This window comes from Bactrocera tryoni, chromosome 1, assembly GCF_016617805.1.
Source record: "Bactrocera tryoni isolate S06 chromosome 1, CSIRO_BtryS06_freeze2, whole genome shotgun sequence".
Classification (NCBI taxonomy): Eukaryota; Metazoa; Arthropoda; class Insecta; order Diptera; family Tephritidae; genus Bactrocera; species Bactrocera tryoni.
Genome location: NC_052499.1, coordinates 60,616,065 through 60,637,671, shown reverse-complemented (window position 1 = coordinate 60,637,671; position 21,607 = coordinate 60,616,065). Strand labels below are relative to the sequence as shown.

The window sequence follows — 21,607 nt, the reverse complement described above, 5'->3', positions numbered from 1 at the left end:
TGCATAAGCCATTCGTTGCAGAGTCAGCGCCAATTAGGAAGTGGTACATTGTTGTTGCAAGCTTATTTCATAAAATACACTCCCTGACTAAAAATTAGTGTACCTTCACGCACACATACACATACATACAAACATTTGTATTGCTTTTGATATTCTGCTTATTTCTACATGTGTATGTTTGAGGTTATACTCGCTCTGGCTGCATGTTACTTGCTCCACTGACATTGAACTTAAGTACCGAAGTTATGCTTTGGTTTGCACATGCTGAGTTGGATCTTTAACACTCTCCGCTCTCCACTCTCGTGTTGCTGAAAGTAATTAGTTTTGGAATTATTTGCACACGCACACTTGCACAAAGTTGCACTTCATCGTTTTGAGTGGTGAAAGCTACTTAATTTCAATATTTTATTTCTGTATGAAGTCCTGCAAATTATGCCGTTAGGAATTTGTGATTTTTATGGCCCTCATGTACTTATTTAGTTTTTTATGTTAATAAGTTTCTGAGGCTACCTATTTTAAATGAAGTAGTATGTGCGTCTTGCGGACCTTGAAGGAACTTTACGCATATCTTAAATTTTTTATATTATTTGATATTGTTTGATATTGGTTTGGCACCCTCGTGGCAAAAAAGCAGCCTGACTTCGTCCTTATTCAGAGCCCATGGACTAATCTCATTTGGGGCGCATTTGTGGACTGAGAACACCAAACCACATACACATCAAGCCGCGAAGATAAGATTAAGGCAGGTATAATGGGTAGGAAAGCCTTGATGGTCCTTTTGGGATCATCGCTACAATGAATGTATGTAAACTAGAAGAAAATGATATAGTCAATGTCAACGACTTCAGGAATCATCGATTTCTACCTAAGGACAAGGACGACCTAAACATCTTTACGGAATCTTGCCGCCGTGCATTAGAAGTGGTTGGCCCATGCGTTGAACACGAAATAGGGGAACATTTAGGTCCTCGAGCTTTAAAAATGAACAGGAAGCAGCTTAATGTAGCCAAACTATTCAGACTGGCACAGTTATTACAATCTTCCAAAATCATATAAAGAATACATAAGAAAAGAAAACTATATATGGATTATGATCTCGAGACTACGGCAGAAGCACCTTGTTGAAGGAAAATAATATAATAGTTTGTTTTTAACATTGGATATCTTCAAAAGCCGTAGTTGGATACCGTCCAAGTGAAGAATCCTTAAACCTATTAAAGGTTACTTCTCAAGGAACCGTGCTTTTGACTACACACAAGATACGAGAGTACAGATGGACCCCGTTTCTGTTGATATATTATCAGAAAGTAATGTATGCTCGACAATAACCAGTTTCAAGCCCTTCATATCTTCAAGACCTAACAGTATATTCCCGGCACAATTACAGCTATCCTTGAACCATATAGATAATAGTCTAGACCTTGAACCCAATTGTTTCATACTAAAGTTTATATCTGTTTAAAATAATTACATTCAGTGAAATGTGAAAAATTTAAATTTTTATTGTTTCAGAAATTATCAGACTAGCAAGGACAGTGTAAAAATAAGTTATATCGGACATCCAAAGCCCTTTTAGAGGTTATGTGAAAATTTCTAAAAGTGCGATGACTATCCAAATAAAAATGTGAGAAGTATGAAACTTTTTCGTAAGGACATTAAGGCAAATTCGAACGGTATATAGTAAATTGGAGAACGATCATGAAATTATCCACTTTTAGAAGATATCCCATACTCCCCAGCAACTCTTTATCCATTTAAGCCAATTTTATAATACTCAATAAAGTATATTTTACCTTAAAATATGTACATCTAGCATCTTTGGAGATATCGATATCAAAATCAGACAAATCGTTTCTGCAAGGCGTGGTAGCTCCCGCATAAAATGGTTGAAACTGAACCTTTCAAGCTCAAAGTTACCGTAGGTGACGATCTCTATGCATGAGGTTAACGTTTTAAGGAAAATATCAAAAAAATATTCTTTTGACAATTATCTGGTTTCGTGATAAAAATGGTGTATCCATCGGTTGAGTATCTTCCTTAAGCTTATATTTGCTTGAGATAATAATTTTCATTATCGGTCAATACCTGAGAAAAAGTAAGCGAGACTTGGAAGTATTACCAGTTTGGTATACAAAATAGGTGAAATCGATCTATGAATTACTTCAACGCCCGACATAAATCGATTCCTGTTACTCTCGAAGACTTTATGCCGAATATATTGGTCAACATATGAGTTATCTTAAAAAAAATTCAATTTTTTCTCAAGCATACATGATTTAAGTAAAGGCATTTCTGGCCAATTCTAATACTAATAGTATAGTAGTCTTCAACCTGTATATATTGCGTCATATATGTGATAGTTTTATTAAGTTGAATGGAGGTATCTTCTTGACCACGATATGATTTATTACGAACATAAGAAATGCGACTGAAATCGGTCGAAATCTTGATTGAATTTTCTCTTATAATTCCCAAATATAGAATTTGAATTTAGTCCCTTTGGATTTGTTTCGGTATTATTCAATCAATTCATTCAGTTTTAATAAAATTTTCGCTTTACCTCATTTCAGTATCTGTCCAAATATACATATTTTCTTCGTCAACCACATTTTTGCCTCCAATTGAATTATGAACCTATTGTTTAGGCTCAACAAAAGCACCTCATCAAAGAGAATAAAGAAATGTTTTCAACTATTGTGAACTAAAAATGACCTGACTTTATGTAATTACCCACAGCTTTATTAAAATGTAATGTGGTATTGTTCTTCTTCTGGCTCAATTTGATTTTGCTGATCGACTAAATTGCTTTTTAATGTCGAAGGTTAAATTATTCAATTCAATATTCGTGTCTTTTGCGAAAAACAAAACAATCATCATTTGAAAGGACATAAAGTCACTTAAAAACGACAACCTACAATCGTGATATATATGGAAATGTGTTTAATTGTGTATATAAGAGTAGATAGGTAAACCAGTTCATTAGAAAGTGACAGACAAATGGCACGCTAAAGCTATTTTCTAAATACACAGCCTTGTGAATAACACTGTTTGAAGACCCACTTATGTGATTGTTTCCTTAATTGAGCGGACTGTGCAATGGAAAGCAATTTTTCTTTCACATATGCATGTCTGCGCTAAGGGGGGCAATATTTGAGTGCCCTATGAGAAATTTGTCAAGTAGCAAGGCTTTTGGAAGACAAAGTGAAAGGCCATCAACAATCCAAACACCAAAGATATCATATAATTGCCATACTTCCAAAACCGAATTAATGAATATAACTCTTGCTTTTTACCTAAAACAACTTGTTTTGAAATATTTCTAGGAATTTTTACGCAACACTCTGCGAAATTTCGATTTTAAATGAAAGTTTTTTTTACTAACGGGCAACTATGCTGAAATGAACTACTTTTCTATCAATTGTGCTTTCAAGAATTTCCATATCCCCTGCAGGGATGCCGGTTGGCATTTGCTGCATATCTAATAACATAACAGCAACTATTAAAAATGCATACAATTTGAACAATGCAAAGTCGACAGGAAGGACACGAACAGGTGAAAATAGTTAGCTCGGTAAACTTTGGATATCTGGCATTTTTATTATTATGCAATTATTGTTGTTTGTGCTCGGTTAGAGCTATCAACTGACAACTAATAGGGTTGTTATTCTTGATTTTCTAACAACTTGACATTTGAGAACAACCTCATTTTCTGATAGTATGCATTTTCATTTGATAGGTATGAGAAAACATCTTTTCTAACCTGCGAGCACCGAATAAGGGGAAATCCTAGTCTTTGGCGAATTCGTGACGAAGAAAATGTCGGTCAATAAGCGGTGTAAGGTATCTTAATGAAACTAAATAATGTTGTTTTCTTAAAATATAAATATAGAACATATATCTTCATTACTCTGGTTGAAAAGTGAAAGAAAAAAAAAATTAGTACAACAGACTAATATATACAGTAACCGATAAAAATTTTAGGCATCCCAATATGTTCTGTATATTAAGCCCAAAAGGTTTAACACACCTTGATTCAAAAATCGATCTAAAACTTAGGCCTGGGCACTCTGGTATCTTTGCATACTTTGATTTCATTCCAAAATACATGGATTGCTATGTTACTGAGCCTACCCCTGAGACAGAGATTTCTTTGCTGATATACGTTTGAGTGAGGTATGGGAGGGAAGCAGTCGCTGAAAGAGAAGGGCGTTTTTAGCTTGCGGAAAGGGTTGGTTGGTCAAGGAGCATATTGTCGCCAATTCCGCTTTTCATTCAGGTTTTCTGTGCAGATATGGCTGCCATTAGGCCGCAATAGATTGCCACCTCCTTCAGAGTGTTGCCTATCAGACAAGGAGACTATGTCAGCCTTGAGCTCGGTGACAGCTCAAAACTTGCTAAGTTATGTTTCGGTTTCTTATCTCTACTTCATAACAACTTTCGTTTGAGTGCTTGGTCATAGTGAAATTGCAGGAAACCCCAAGTCTAATGAGCTAGCTGGGTCAAGTAGTTTAGTCTCACCTAAATAAATGCAGATCAGGAACGGGTAGGACATCTTGCTGGCCTCTTGAGGTGTTTGGGTCTCAGGCGGGGGCGGCGGGCGCGGCAGGCGCTAGTCAAATAATAGCAAAAATGCAATCGTAAAGTCCTTCGGACACAGAGTAAATCGTTTGTTGTGTAGTGAGCTCCTCGCCTTTGGCAAAGTTCACATTGAAATTGCCATAGGAGCTCAAGAGCGGAGCTCATGCGGTGAGATTAACAATTTTACTGAACATCAGTTGCATAAACTGTTTGTAGGACGATGATATAGAATCATCATAACACTCTCTTTTATAATGTGCTGCCTTTATCAGATTAAGGCTAAAATACCTCGGATCTTACATATTTAGTCATCCGGGTGAAATGGCAGAAAGTTAAGTAAACTTCCTCAGTAGATTTGTGATATGTTCAAGCCGCTTTGTGGAGTGTTAATATCCAAATAATTGCGCTCTAACCTAACTTAACCTAACTAAAAAAGTTTTCGAAATTTCTGGTCATATATTTCGAACAATTTTCACATACACCTAAAATTATCCTGGCTATAAATACAACAAAGTTGAACGGTGTATTTGCAATTTTCGGCACAACTTTCACCACGCAACAGAGTTGCCATAATATTTGCACAATATCACCTTGAAACTTTTCGCTGAGTGCGAAACTCAATTAAGTCGTCCACACTAAGCCACTATATAAATTCTCAGAAATAAACAGAGCAGCATTTACAAAAACAATTGCAACCATCGGCAGAAGTGCTGTTGTCTGTTGCCAATAGAAGTAACATATATAGAAGAATTTACAATACAGTTAACACCAGTGACAATGTCAACAATGTCGGCCGCAAATAAAATCAATTTATTTCCGAATAATTGTTGATGTCCTTAATACTGACAATGAACGACGTTTTACGCGGAAACTGCAAACCAAGATGCATTGCTCTGTTGTTATCGGCTTTTCTTGCTGTCATTTTGTTTTTCAATTTATGGAGAATAATAAACGAGAATTATTGCAACAAGAGAATTGAAAATAAGTAGCGTTATGGGTAGTGTCTACTTGTTCTAAGAAAGCTCTATGTTTAAATTGAATGAAATATTGTTTTCAAATGCAAGAGTAGTTGAAGGATCATACAGAAATACAATATTTTGGTTTTTAAAACTATTCCATTAATTTTTGTTATAAGGCTTTAAGGGTATAGAGGCAATCTAGAAACAAGACAAAGGAATGTTGTGGCCACATTGTAAACCTGTCAAACGTTCATAGCAAATTGTAAGCAAAATATTTGTTGTTTATGACACTAATGGCACTTCTTGCCGCCAAAGGTATTTCAGAGAAGTGATGGAGCGAAATGTCTTCATGTCTGTATACATTATTGCTATTAAGCCTGTTAAGTCAAAATACATTCATATTCTAAATTAGACAATTCGTGAACCAGTTTGACAGGAACTTGATATTTGTCGTGTTTATTTAGAAAGTATGAACTTCGTAATTTTAATCTAGTAAGATATTGCGAAACTGACCAATACGTACGGTATGAAGGTAAGCAAATGATGGAAAACCTAATGCTGGTTAAGTACATAAAGAATCTGGTGGATGATATAAAGATACGCAATTCATGTAAATCTTTCTACTGACTGTTTAGAGCCTTAAGGAAAATCTATTTGGATAATATTCGACATCAAATAATAAAAAAAAATTTTGGTTAGTCGAAAAAGTCGTTCCGTATTTTGTCAATAGATGAAAAATCTCCAGTGCTACTAATCACATCACGTCCTGCCGTATATTGTTAGAAAGGTGAGATTATAAGCTTGACTTAACCAAAAAAAAATTAAATTCGGGGAAGTTGAAAAAAAGTTACAGCTGTTCAAAAATGAGTGAAAATAATGAAGAAATTTGCTATATTTTTAAATTTTTGTATAAAAAAGGGAAGAATGCCACATAAGCCACCAATGACATTTGTGAAGTTTACGTAGACGATGCTGTATCAGTTCGTGTAGCACAACGATGATTCGCTCGCTTCCGTTCTGGAAATTTCGATTTACACTGACGATTGTTTAAAACTGATGGAATAATGTCTTTATGGGAAAAATGGCAAAAAGAAATCGACCAAAATGGTACATATTTGGTACATTAAAGTTTATTATAATTATAAAAAAAATTAGTTTAAGTTTGATTAAAAATACGAAAAGACTTTTTCGACTACCCAATAAATATAATCCTATATCCTTCTCGCTTAGTTTTAGGAAATACGTACAATCATTAGGTGAACAAAAATATTAAACTTTCTAGCAACATGTTGTAATAATATAAAAATACTTTCAGAAAATATGAAGTTGATTCGGCAAATGTTTTCGGAGACATGATTATACTGGGTGGCGCAAAAGTCAGAAGATGATCAGAAGATGCTATAAATTTTGCAATTGACCTCTAATGTCAGTTCTGTTTTGACATTTGTGTAGTAAACACATGCGAAATACACGTAAATAAACAATTGTACGCTACACTGCGTGCCACAACCGATATGCTGAAGGATGCATTTCTTGGGCGCCTAATCTCCCGTTTTGGCGATTTGCACTGGCCAGCAAGATCGCCTGATTTGACCGCTCCAGACTACTTTTTGTGGGGCTTTTTGAAGTCGCGGTCTTATGTCAACAAGCCTCAGACTCTTGCAGCTCTTAAAGGAAGTTCTGGCCAAAGTGATGGAAAATTTCACAAAAAGGGCTCAAATGGCAATCAACTGTGGCGGCGGCCATTTACATGATATCATATTCTCGACTTGATGTAAAAAAATTTTAAAGACCAAGTAAAAATAATCCATAAGCAGAATCAAAGTTTTTCATTTTTTAAAAAAGTTTTTCATTTTCCAAAAAACATCGGGAGGTAATTTTTGAGCCACCTGTTACAAGTATTTTAAGAAACTTTGTGTAAGCGGCTCCAAAAAATTTAAACGCGTTTTTCTCAATAGACTTTTCAGGGTTGGTGCGGAAACGGCTTGACTAATAAATGAAAATATATAAATAATAATTTTTTATTTATTGTTGGATTTGAAATAGTTTTAGACAGGAATTTTTTTTTCCACAAAACAACTTTTTTTGTAGGTCCTACTGGAGATCGGCTCCGAGATCAAAGCAGTTCCCGCATTTTTTGGAGTAAATTACCGATTTTCACGATGGAACGTAATTTTTCTCATTTGCCAGTTGATATAATTCCTTAGTTCATTGGTATATGTTTATTTATTTGCTGAAGTAGTTCTTTTATAACTACCGTTAATCACTTTGTAGAAATTATTTGAGAGTACGAAAACCGAACGTAAAGGCATTCCTTATGCACAGAAGATACAGAAAATATCTGATTGAAGATCTGAAAATTCAGATGCTATTGATTATCACCCAACAGTATAGGATATTAAATAATTTTTTACAATACTAACGTTTTTAACAGCATTGAAACGCTTGTAATAAAACAAAAAAATTATAAAAAAATAATATTGCGCCCAAGGGTATGCTACGAATTTTGGAAATTATTAAAAAAGGTTACCATATCGACAAACACGAAAATTAGGTTGTCACATGAACAGCAAAAACAGATTATAACAAATAAATAACTCTTAAATAGTTACAATTACATGAACAGAGGATGAGCAACAAAACGTACACATACACACATACATACATGCATGGACATTGCAAACATATGCAAGTATGCAGTTTTCCCACTTACATTTGCTTGTGACACACCACACACACCCAATCGGTGGTGCGCGAGGTGAACTCACGACACGCTTTGCACACGCGCAACTTGCAGACGCGACACGGCGCGCCACGATTCGTGATGCGCCCCAATTCGGTGTTGCAGCGCGCACAATGCCGATTCGATTCGCAATGCAACAATGGATGATGGCTACCAATGCTACTTGTGCCTGTTGTTGTTGTATTTATTGTGCCTGTTGTTGTGATTGTTGATGTGATTATTGTTGTTGTCGGCATATTGTGATTGTTCAATTCGTGCTGTTGCTGTTGTTGGTTATTTTGTTGCAATGGATATTGTGGATTCTTTTGTGTGGCATCAAGTGGGCCGCCCATGCGCAGAGCGCCCTTCCGACGCAGCGAATACAATTCGGCACGCAAAAGCCTGTCAGTTCATTAATCCGGTTGAATGGATGCATGTATGTGTGTGTGTGTGTCATTTTGGTTTGATGCAAGCATGTGTGTGTGTGTAAATGCGAGTGAAAGATGAATTTAAGAAGTGTAAAGTGTGAGAAAGTGTGTTTGAGAGAGAGAGAGAGAGAGAGAGTGAGAGACAGCGTACGCATTGTGTTTTTTACAAGAATTCGTGGGTGATTCGTGTTCCGTTGGTGTTTGCGGTTAATTAACGGCAAAGTTTCGATTGACAGCCGGTCGTCGTGGTCGATGGGTGGGTGTAAGTGTATGTGTTGGTGTGTGCGTTAGCGAGAATAGGGCGTGTGCGTGCGCGCGGTTTAGTTGTGTGGTTGTGGTTGATTTTTGTTGTGAAAAGTTTATTGGTTGGTGGCGTGTTGGTGAGTAGGCGGTGAGCAGGTGGCAGGATGAATTAGCGTTAATTTTTCGTTGTTTCAGGTTATTGTCGTTGGCATTTGTGGTTTCAAACATTCGTGTTGTTGTTGTTTTCAATAAAGTAATGTTGTTGTACATGTGATAGGTGTCATGTTGACGTGTCAAACAATTAAAATCGAAATTTGCGAAAGAAAACGAAAAAGGTGGAAAAGTAAAGAGCAAACAAGTGTAGCAGCGCAGCAAAAAGGGATGAAAAGAGAAGAAAAAGAGTATTAGTAAGTTAAGTTTTGCTAAGAATCTGTTTGGTTTTTTTATTAGTAACATTTTCTTGTATTACATACGTGTTATTGTAATAGTTTAGTAGCATATAAGTGCATTGTAGTACAGTTACACAAAGTTTGGCGTTTTAGGCGGACGACACCTTTCAAAGAGAGTGGGCTTATATAAAGTAATTGACTAGGATTCACAAAGCTACTTGTGCTGGAGAAAAGTTATTAATATCTAAGATAGAGAAATAGTCTTAAATTCATATACTATATTCTATTTATGCTATCAACATTGTATAAATATTGGGGCTCATGTAACTATACTTGTGCGGCTTGCCAAGAGACGATGCAACTTGAATATTATTTCATTTTTTTAATATTTCAAAATTGCCTTAGAAAGCAATTGTTCCGATGCATCTCTTTTAGTATGTGTCATTCATTCACTCAATCATTCATTATATGACCTTCATTTGAATCGCAATCAACAATAATTTTTTTCTCTTAAATATGTCCAGTCAGGTGCCTGATTTATTTCCGAGAATATCTTCTTCGCTACTTTAATATGACGACAACCTCTGCCCAAAACATATTATTTTTGTGCAAGTTTGTGGCGAACATGCCCTGGCTGAGTGAATGTGCCCAAAGTGATTGCTGTGATTTAAAAGTGGTAATTTTTGTTTGGAAGATGAAGAACGTCAAATATATTGCTGCATAAGACAAGAAAGCGTCACAGAGTTTGGTACACGAAAAAATCTTTTCGTATTTTGCTACCAATCACATTTATTTAACTAAAAAAAAATTAAATTCGGGAAAGTTGAAGAAACGTTACAACTGTTCAAAATTGAGTGAAAATAATGAAGAAATTCGCTATATTTTGAAATTTTAGTATTAAAAATAATAAACATAAGCCACCAATGGAATTTGTGAAGTTTACGGAGACGTTGCTGTATCAGTTCGTGTAGCACAACAATGGTTCGCTCGCTTCCGTTATGAAAATTTCGAAATTTCGATTTACACTGATGACAGTTTTACACTGATGGAATAATGTCTCTAGCGGATTTGTTATTATAAATATAAAAAAATAAGTTAAAATTTTATTAGAAATACGAAAAGACTTTTTTCGACTACGACTGACCAACCAGCTAGATCAACAGCAAAGCCAGCAATCTATGACCTAACAAAATGCTCTGTATTTGGTGAGATCTGAAAGGCGTGCTGTATTATGAGCATTTAAGACTGAGTGAAACCTTAAGTGAAGAGCGTTATCGTCAACTTATAGTGAGCCCCATCGTGCGATTACCGAAAGATGCTCGATATTTGCGAATGGACACGAGGCAATTATTTTTCATCAATCAAGACGACAGTCGCTCTCATGTTGTAAGACCGCTTAAAACTATTTGAAAAACAGCGGCTGGGAAGTTTTTCCTTACCCCCTTAGGTTGTCTTGCCTCTTTGGCAAGGAATGAAATCAATATAATTATTTCCAGAAAGATAGAAAAATCTTATGCCTTTAGATAGGTAGTACTTTCGCTAGTACTATTTCTCGAGTTTTTTTTTAATTAGTTTCAAACTATTTATTCAATAAACGTTAAAATTTTGAAAAAATCCTCAAGAATATGAACATAATATAAGAATTCGCAAATACAGAGTTTGTACTTTTTTTTACTTCTAAGTAAATGAAAATATTTTAATGAAGCGGCCAATTTTTTCGTACATTTGCAGAAACGCAAAGTCTCAAGGGTATTAGCAGGTATTATTTGACAACATTTCTTCGAATGAGAATCTTTGACCGCGGTATGGTGCCAGTAGACAAATTAACAGTGAGCTCTGAGGTAATTTTACCTTTCTCTCAGTGTTTTGTCAATCTGCCAGTAGAGTCAAAATTATAAAGTATATATAGAGGTAACTAGAACCTAGAAAAAAGTCAAATATTTAATACAAACATATAGAAATAATATATTATTGCAAATAAAAGTATTTGCTTTGAGTAAGTATATATAAACAACAAACAAACATGTTTATTTCTGAAAGGTTTTATCATTTTTGATTTTTTACGAGGAGTGTTTCAGAAGCTAGCGTTTTGAAAAATGTTGCCACGCCTACTGATGATGATGCTAATACTGAAATAGATATTGGATGCTGGAATGTAAGGGAATTTATCTGGGACTTTGGTACCATTCAATGTTGGATATAGTATTTTGTGGCTTGTATCCCGGTTTGTAATTTTCGAAACTAGATGTTAGTTATGTGATATTGGATATTCGAAAGCGGATATTATTTATATTGAATTAAGCCATGATTTAAGACTATCCGGTCGACTATCTTTTTTTCACCTTTTTTAAGTAAGCATAGTTATATAAATACGGGACTTTGCGCCAAATACAGTTATATAAGTACTTTCCTGATAATAATTTTTCTCCTTACACATATTCACAGGCACTATAATCCCGACAAGCAAACGAAAAACTTCAATTGCTTCCTGTTATCTATCATCCTGACAGCAGCGCTTGTGGCAAAAATACACCCACAATCTGAACAAATAATCATGTGATATAATTCGTATTTTTGTGTGTCGTCGGTTAGACAGGTTTTTATTTATTTGCCGACAACTGAACCATTGAAATTAGGTCACAGCAAGCTGGAGTAAGCCGAAGCGATTTACACAAGGAAAAAGGAGAAGAAGAACGACGAATTTCTTGATGAAATTGGAAAAAAGTTGCAGTGAAAAATGTTGAAGGAAAAGAGGAAAAATTCATGATTTATGGTTGGTCTCTTAAAGTAATTAAAAATTACAAGCTTTACCTAAAGGTGAGCACACATTTTTGAGTGAATTGCTGCGGCATAATGCATATTGCTAATGGGCAAGCCATCAACTGAGGCAAGTGTATAAAAGAAGTAAAACTCACTGAAAGCTCAGTTCAATCACTTTTCAGTTCGTTGCATGTCTATAATGGAGTGGGAAAGTTTTGGAATCATTACGCGTTAATTCAAAGTGTAAACTTCCTTGCTGCCTGCTGATTACAGTTAATTAGAGTGATTTATTTTTGTGGATTGTGGTATTTGTTTGTTTTTGAAATGTGCTTGATGGTTGCACCAATAAAACTTCAAGCTCCTCCGTTAAAACAATCTACAATGAGTTCTTTATAAATGAAATGTTGCTGCTGTGAAAACTAGTCTAAAAAGGAGCTTACGAATGAAAATACTAAAAAACTTAAAATGTTGCCTACAGAGCGGCTCATTAAAATACATTACTCAGAATTTAGCCAAGTCGCACTCCTATCCTGTAACACATTTACTAATTTTTACTGTGATTTCAAGCTACAAAAAAAGTGGTTTTCTTTTAGTTTAAATCTTTGTTCATTGAAAAAACAGTTAACATAAAATTAGTTTTACTGAAAAATACGAATGAGCCTAAATTTAGTTTTAATTGTAAATTCATTCAATTGCTATTTCAGCTGTGAGTTGGACTATCGAAGAAGACCCGAATGAATCTAAGCGCCATCGTGTGCATGAATTAGAGCTGTGCGCATCCACTTTAAGGAAGAGTTTACTGAGGTATTTTGGTTTGCGTGCTTATAAATTCCAATTCGTGCAAGAATTGAGGCGGAATGACCATCGAGCGCTTAGCACTTTCGATGAATGGACCTAAAAAGGGATGGTCACCGATCCCGCTTTTCACAAGAAAATTTTGTTTCAGCAATGAAGTTTACTTTTCGTGGAATGGGTATGTTAATAAAAACATTGTCTCATTTGGAGAGCTGAGAAATCCGAACAGATTGTTTAGACGCTGTTTGATGTGATCTCAGGTCAGAGGGAATTATTAATCCATATTTTTTCAGTGTACAGCCAATGAGTAACGCTATGGAGTCATGATGAATGACTTTTTCGTGGCTACATTTGATGATCTTGCTTCCAGCAAGACGACGCTAAGTTAATTGATCATTTTACCGGCCTTTGATTAAAGCGCTAATTTAAATCGATTCCCCATAAAATAATCAATAAAACAAAAAAATTTTTTTAATACATGTATTCTTGATCGAATTGAAACTGGATTGCAATTCTGCAGGTTATTGTCTACACTGTAAATTTGGCTGTGTTTAGCTCTGTCGGTTGTTGTCCAAACTGAATATTTGGTTGCGAGCATTGATAAAACAGCAATCAGCTGATTAATTTTAATCATTAGAAAAAATAAAAAATGAGGATCACTAGCAAGTATAACAACTGATCGTTAATCGAGTAGTCGGCTGTGCAAAAGGCCAAAACTGGTTTCTCAATCATATTCTTAATGCACTTAATTAATTTGGCTGTGCAAAAATGCTATTATATTTTTCCTTAAGAACCACATATATAAAAAACACCCTTTATTCTAGCAGAAAAAATAACAAGAGGAATGTAGGAAAAGCCAAGTCAAGTCTAATATGCCCAACAAATTAAAGTACGTTGTGAGCAACTTGGTTCGTGATGAAAGACCGTAAGATATTTTCTTAGTGTTAAAGCCAAAATTGGACTGAATTTTTTACAGACAAACAAAAAGTAATTAATTTTATGAGCGATAGATTAAACATGTTAGCAATATCGACCACATAATGCTTATTGTTATGGTATTACTATTCGATTCTAGAAAAAAATTATTTGTTTTTTTCATTGTATCTATTGTTCAAAGAGTCTCTGAAAGCAGAAATAACCCAAATAAGATTGGATTTTGCTTTCGAAGAAAATTCACCCAGCAAAATAGTTTAGTGAATGCGAAGAAAGAAAACCATAGCTGCAACGCAAAAAAACCACTAAGTTTTAATTATTTGACATAAAATGATTTTCCACAACTGTTTTCGGTTTAAAGATATTTTTAATGAAAAGATTTTAATTAAATTTTTCGGTAAGGACATATGAGAAGAAGTGGTTATGATAAAACTGCTGAGAAAATTTTGTCATAAATGACTACGAAAGGTACCTGCGAATATGAAAAAATGGCTTTTCGTGTTATGTTCTAAAAAACATCAATCTTGTCACACACGTTTCATGTTTTGCATATGTCGGTACAATTTTATATAGCTCAACGAAAAGCATAATCAGAAGCACATTAAAGACACCTCCGCTGAAGTAGGTGGACCCAGCTGTCTGCCGTTGTCTACAGTAACACGCTTTGGATTACAGCAAAGGCATAAAAAGCAACAAAAAATATCAAAAAAAAAATACACAAAAAGCGGCTACTGGAAGGTGAAACCAAAATGAAAAAAAAAAAAAAATAATAAAAGTTGAATGACATACACTCAAAAGAAACACGTGGGTTTCACTAACATGATTTCGCCCCCGGCACACTGTTGCTATTGGTTATGGCATTGGTTCGGTGGAAATGCTATACTTTTCACCTGCATATAAATATATACAATGGTATATGTATGTGTGCTTACACATAAACCTCTTATGCGTCCTTTCACACGCACACATTTGCAACGTATTGGAATTACTCAGCCATAGCTTAGGTTGCTATTTAACCGCTCTACTTCGGTTAGTAGTGCGAGTCTAAGTAACGTAGTCGACCACAACTTTTCCATTTGGTCAGCCAACAATTTCATCGCCTTTGACATGTCAGGCGTGACCTAAACCAGCTTAGCATTTAAATATCTAAATATAAATGCACAACAATTTGTGCTGCTGGAATTTCTTTGAAATCAAACTGAAAATATTTAAATTACTTTAGCTCGTTTCTCTTACTCCAGCTCCCTGGAAATGGATTTTCAAGTGAGAGCGCTTGGATTTTCATTTGTCAGTTGTTCACAAGTTATGTTAAAAAGCAATGCAACCCAGCTTTGAGCGTGCATGGTGACACACAAGAGATTTAGTCCACCCAGCGTCAACAAGGCAAATCTGTGCGGAACAGGAAACTCAGTCACTGGGAGTAGCTGCCTACACACACACACATACTATACATCAATTCAAGGTGTTTACTGCTTTCACAATCACCGAAAATGTGTTGCCAATAAAATAGGTTAGTATGTAGTAAATTAAGGCGTATGTGACGTTTACTATGAAGATTTTCAGTTGCCTGCTTTTAGGCGCCTACTTGAGCGAAGCAAATTCGACGCTGTGTGAAGTTACTCATACGCCATAGTGTACTACTGTTCGCATATCTAACTACTAACGTGTTTGCAAAAATAATTTTATTTGAATGTGTTTGTGTGACATAAATGGCTTTGGGGCGCTCAGAAGGGCAATAAAATGTTTACGACTGCATGCGAATTTAAATGAAAATTTAATGAGCTTTTAATCAGAGATTGCATACTTGCCTGCGAACATTCAATTGCACGCACAAGTAGTGGAGTTTTTATTTAATACTATAATAATTTTCTTAATACTATAATAATAAAAAAATTGGAAAATCTCATATAACTCGGTTTTTCAGAGCTTTTTGCAGCTTAATGTGTGTGTCATATAAATGATGACATTCAAAATTAAAGCATATTTTGCTTTACGGGATTTTACTTAAATAATTATATTAAATTAAGTTGTAATTCCTTCGCACCAAAGATAAATAAAATCCATATGCGGAAATCCCGCAAAACTTTAACTCCGTAATCCGAATGTGGCTAGTGGAATAAAGTAGTTAACTTGTTCTACCAAATTTTTTATATTATGTTCCAATATATTTATACGCTTCGGTTACTGAAGTTTTCCACGAAGTTCGTAAAACTCAGCAGAAACGTTGAAAACCCTATACAATATGTGTATAAATGATTTGTCTGACAAGCTGATGTGTCTTACTGTATATACGATATGTATGCACGACATTTTCAATTGCCTGACCATGAAGAAGTTCGAATAGCAATTACCCATATGAAAAACAATAAAGCGGCGGAGGCCAATGGATTGTCGTTCGAGCTATTCAAATATACAAGTATGTAGAATATGGTCGGAAGAAAGCATGTCCGAGGATTGAAATTTAAATGTGCTCTGTCCAACCCGAAAAAAAGAGACTACAGATTCTGCACCAACTACCGTGGAATATGCCTACACAACAACGTATATAAGTTTCCATAGAGCGTACCGTCAATAAACTGATTGGACCTTATCAGTATAGATTCACGCCTGAAAAATCAACAGCTGACCAGATATTCATCATGCGTCAAATCTTGGAAGACCTGTTAAAAGTGGATCGACACACACCACCTCTTCGTCGATTTTAATACTGCTTTTGACAGCGCGAAAAGAGCTACTTTTACTTTAATACGGCTGTGTAAGCTAGAGCTCTATCAAGATCGGAAAGGACCTCTCGGAACCGTTCGATACTAAACGAGGTTTCAGTCTACTGCCGGAGAACATATTTCGAGCTGCAGGTCTGAATAAAGCAGTTACAATCTTCTACAAAAGTTTACCGACGTTGATATTGATATCATTGCCTTCAACAACCGCGTTATTAGTTCTACTTACTTCACATTGGACAAAGTGAAGCAAGTGGGTCTGGTTGTGAACGAGGAAAGACAAAAAATCTCCTGTCACTGTTCTCGGTCATAACTTCGAAGTTGTAGATAATTTCGTCTATCTTGGAACCAGTATAAACACCACTAACAATGTCAGCCTGGAAATCCGGCGCAGAATAACTCTTGCCAACAAGTGCTACTTCGGACTGAGTACGCAATTCAGAAGAAAAGTCTTTTCTCGACGAAAAATTACCAAATTCTACAAGTGACTCTTAATCCCCGTTCTGTTATATGGCGCAGAGACACGAACGACGGCAACATCTGATGAGTCGACGTTATGAGTTTTCAGGATAATACTGCAGCCGATTGAACGATGAGCTGTACGAGATTTACGACGGACATTGACATAGTTCAGCGAATTAAGAGGCGGCGGCTAAACTGGCTAGGTCATGTCGTCCGGATGGATGAAAACACTCCAGCTCTGAAAGTATTCGACGTAGTACCCACCGGAAAAAGGAAAGGAAGACCTCCAGTTCGTTGAAAAGACTGGAGGTAGAGTAGGTCCTGGCTACACGTGAAAGCTCTAAATAGCGAATAGGAAGTACGAATGTTGCAAACCAGGCTATAACCGCGTAAGCGGTGTCTACGATAATAAAAGAGAAAAATAATGGAAATCCCTACAGATTTATTGAAAATGTTGCCGAAATGTTTCGGAGAGTATACCTTATAACGAACACAAATATTTGGTGGCACAAAGCATAGAGTGAAGATCAGGAAGGTCATTAAAAACTTGTCTCATGAGAGATGTTCATACATATTTATTATGGCTGCATATGACATCGATGAAGTTTAATTTCAAAAAAATAACAGTTTTTAGGTATAACGGTGGCCTATATCAGGCTCGTATCGAAATACCTCAATTTTTTTGCCAAAATGACAACGAGTGCAGGTCACAAACGATATGCTTGACAACGTAGCTGATGGTCCTACTTTAATGAAACGCATCATTACTGGCGAAGGGACGTGGGTCAATGAATATAACATCGGAACTGTGCAACAATCAAGTGAATCTCACTTCAAAAATGCGGCAAAATCGACAAAACCAAATTCTGTTGAAGTCGCTGAAGGCCATCCTTGGCTTATAAGAAGTGTATAAGAAATCGAACACAACTTTTCCAACAGCTTTAAGGTAAAACTTACAAAATAAAAGAAACAGTAATCAAGATTTTAATATAAAATATATATAAAATACAAAAATAGCTCCTGAACTTGATATGATTTATCAATACCTTATTGAGCAGTCTTTCATTTATCAAGCTAATTGCAAAAAAATTTCTACCAGGCTTACCCAATTCAAGGAAACAATGCAGCCAGAAGTATAGAAAACAATGTCATATCACGTTACTACTACTTTAGCCAAGCCATGGTGTCTAAAGTCAAGCATTATTATTGCTAAATTCTGTTTTACATGTGTTCGTCTAGAATAACAAACAATTAAGCCCTGACCCATCTATGCATTGGCTATATGACGCTTACTAAACGAAAAGTGAACAATACTACTCCCACACAAGCAAACACACAACCGTACTATAAACCAGCGCTAATTACAAGTATACACAACCTGGAGCTGAACGCAGGGCCAGCTGGTGGCCGAAAGGTGCGCTTGCGGCGGCGGCGCCAACATGATTGATTCGCCTACCAAATTGGCTGTTTTACAACACAAAAGTGAACATTTGGGGCTTTTAGTGATCCTGCAGTGTTTTTGGATAGCACAAATTCACCACGAAATTGTTGTTGGTGAAAATATGACAAATGTCCTCTATGGTAATATTATGCTGGCATGCGGAGCATTTGAGGCGCGCGGTTGACGTGGCATGCGGCAAAACGCAGCTGTGCGTCGCCCTCCCTTTGGTTGGCAAACGAAACAATTTTCATTAATGGCACATACAAGCTATGACAATAATATTACATACATGTTGCTGCTGTTGTTGTTGTTGTTGTGCTTTTGTATTAAATATTAATGAAATAGTTTTCCCCAACACATGTTTGGCTGGGTCAATATACGCTACACACGCCGTTTCCATTTTGTTGCTGTAATAGCATTGTGGTTATATGCGCCGTGCTACCTGTGCTCATATGAAACTCCTTTTTTAGTGATTTTGTTTTTGTTATTGCTGCTGTTATTGTAATTAGTTTTTCTAGCACAATCGCGCCGCTGGGTATTGATTTTCACCTTTTGCTCTGTTTTAATTTAATATGTTGGAGGTGTAGCATGCATGCGGGCACTAAGGGGAGCGCTCTTAAGTGGCTGTCTACATATAATTATATTCAGAGGTGAAACATAAATGTCACATGTTAACAAAGCAATTCCATCTATGTACATTGCATTCAACGAAATATGGCATAGGTTCGTTTTAACAGAATTACTTCGGGCGTTGAATGCTCATGTCCAATGGATACTCTATACATATTATGTATGTATGTGTATACATTAGGGTGTTTTTTTTTTTTTTGAAGTATTAATTTTTTCCAATCCCGTCATGAAATTTCCTTGTAAATACCCTTAAAAAATTCCCTGAAATAGCTTTTTTATTACATACCATCTATGAAAATTCTATACAGCCTTAGTTAAAAAGCCGAATATCTCGAGAAGTATTATTGATAGCGATTTTGACCTCTGACCTTTTTTGTAGCAAATAAAATTTCTGACAAGTTTGTCATCTAGATTTTTTCAATAGCTCTTGTAATTTACGAGACAAATACAAAAAAATGAGATTTTCGTGGAAAAATCAGGTTCAGAATCGATCTTCAGTAGTCGAAGTCGATTAAGAATTGATTCTTGACATTCGAAAAATCGATTATTTTACGAGAAAACTCGATTTTCGAGTAGAATCGGAATCGCGTTTACCATCCCTTCTGGCAGCCATCGCGGCACATATAATAACCTCCGCACAATAACAACTACAAAAAACGATTTTTTTTCCATGTAATTTATATGGAAAACAGAAAATTTGAAACAGGCACCTCTTAATATTAATATTAAGAGCTCATCTTTTGAGTGACTTTTTTCACATTTTCGAAAGTTCTTAGCCTGTTTTTCAGTTGAAAAAAGAAGGTTGCCTCAGAATGACACACCCTAGTGTATATGCATATCTGTCATCAATTGATTCCATGTTGCCGTGTTAATTATTATATTTATCCTAAAAAAGTATCTATGTAAGTATTATATAGAGAATTATTATGTGAGCAAATGTGTTGAGGAATTTGATACAAAAAAAGAGGCATACAAATCCAGAATATTTCTACACAAAATTAATTAAATTATTTTCAATATCATAATCTAATATGTATAGATGCATATTTTTATTATTCATGAATTTTTTTTAAGTTTTTGCAGAGAAGTTTATTGATAATAGTTTGTTGGTATGTTGTTATGCAAATGAATTGAAATGCTTTACCAATGCCATGAAATGAAAATATATAATAAAATGAAATATTTTATTAGAACTTTTTATTGATACAAACATATACTAAATTCTGAAATTTAAAAGAAAAAATACTTTAAACTCGGCCATTGCGCTGCCTTTTACGGTGATCCCTCGAAAAGAACTTGCACCGTATTGGCAGGATAACTCTTTACACGATCACCTAAAGTGAAAAAATAAGTGTTTTGTTTAAAACCTTAACCTAGAACTTGGACGAAAAAAAAACTGATAAGTGAATATTTGGCAGACATTTTTACAAAAAATGAAAATTTCAGTAAAAATTTCGCGACATTTTTTTATGAAGATCGGTTGAGTAGTTCTCGAGAAATCTTGCCAACCGACTTCCAAACACACAGTTTCGAGAAAAACACGTTTAAAGGCGGCGCATTTAGCCTAGCTAGCCTCGAGCGCACAAGTTCTCAAGGCGGTATCTACGAAACTATTACTCAGATCAACTTGAAAATTTAGGACAATATTCTAGAGATGTTTTAGAATTTAATAAGACAGTAAACATTTTTTTTTTGTTAATCCGTGAGCTCATTTAACTCCTTAACCTCACCGAAGCTGAAATATCTTTCGCAAGGGCATTTTTTATAGCATCAAGTTTAAAAAATAAAAGAATTTTCCATGCAGGTCCTGACTTTGATCGATTAGTTTGTAATGGCAGCTATATGCTATAGTCATCTGATCTGAACAACCTCTTCGAAGACTTCATTATTGATTTAAATAATTAACAAATTTGGCGAAGATATTTCGTTAAATGAAAAAGTTTTCCATACAAGAACTTGATTTCGATCGGTTACTTTGTATGACAGCTACAGCCGTTAACAGCTAATTAGAAACGCTCTCTTTTTTGTAGGTGGCTGATGAGTATAATGAAACAAATTTTTAATATACCGTTATTTATATTCCTAAAAGTCTTGCATAGTTCGTGTTACTCTATTTACTACTAAATTCACTCTGTTTTGTAGTTGTCAAGTTAAAGTTCTTTTATTTTTCCCCAAATAGTAAATGCGTTATGATATAGAAGGTGAATGAAGTGCGACAGCTAATTAGAAACAGTTGTATAAAGAATTAAAATTCCTCAATGTGTTCATTTTTATTAATAATATTATTGATTTCTGGTAAGGGTGTGTTTCAAAGTTGTGATTTAAAATATATTATTCAAGTTTTCTAATGAGTGCAAGCTGCAGCTGTACACCCGCCCTACGTAGTTACATTTTTGACCTTCTTCAGTCTGGAAAGACGTAGAAACAAATTTCAAATCAGGTCGAATGCTCAAAAAGAAATTTTTTTCAATGCCCTTGAGCAAACACAGAATTTTAGAACCATTTTCAATATTGCACGGAAAGAAAAAACCCGAAAAACTTCAACAG

The 21,607-nt window shown here is 35.3% G+C and overlaps 1 protein-coding gene across 1 annotated transcript in view; it reads right to left on the bottom strand.

Moving 5' to 3' along the window:
• Window positions 1-21,607, bottom strand: part of LOC120773612 — a 138,558-nt gene that overhangs the window by 60,741 nt on the left and 56,210 nt on the right. The window contains exons 2-3 of the mRNA XM_040102649.1: window positions 8,506-8,661; window positions 8,251-8,424 (exon numbers count right to left, since the gene is read on the bottom strand). Coding sequence (XP_039958583.1) covers window positions 8,251-8,424; window positions 8,506-8,661 — 330 coding nt within the window. The remainder of the gene's footprint in view (window positions 1-8,250; window positions 8,425-8,505; window positions 8,662-21,607) is intronic.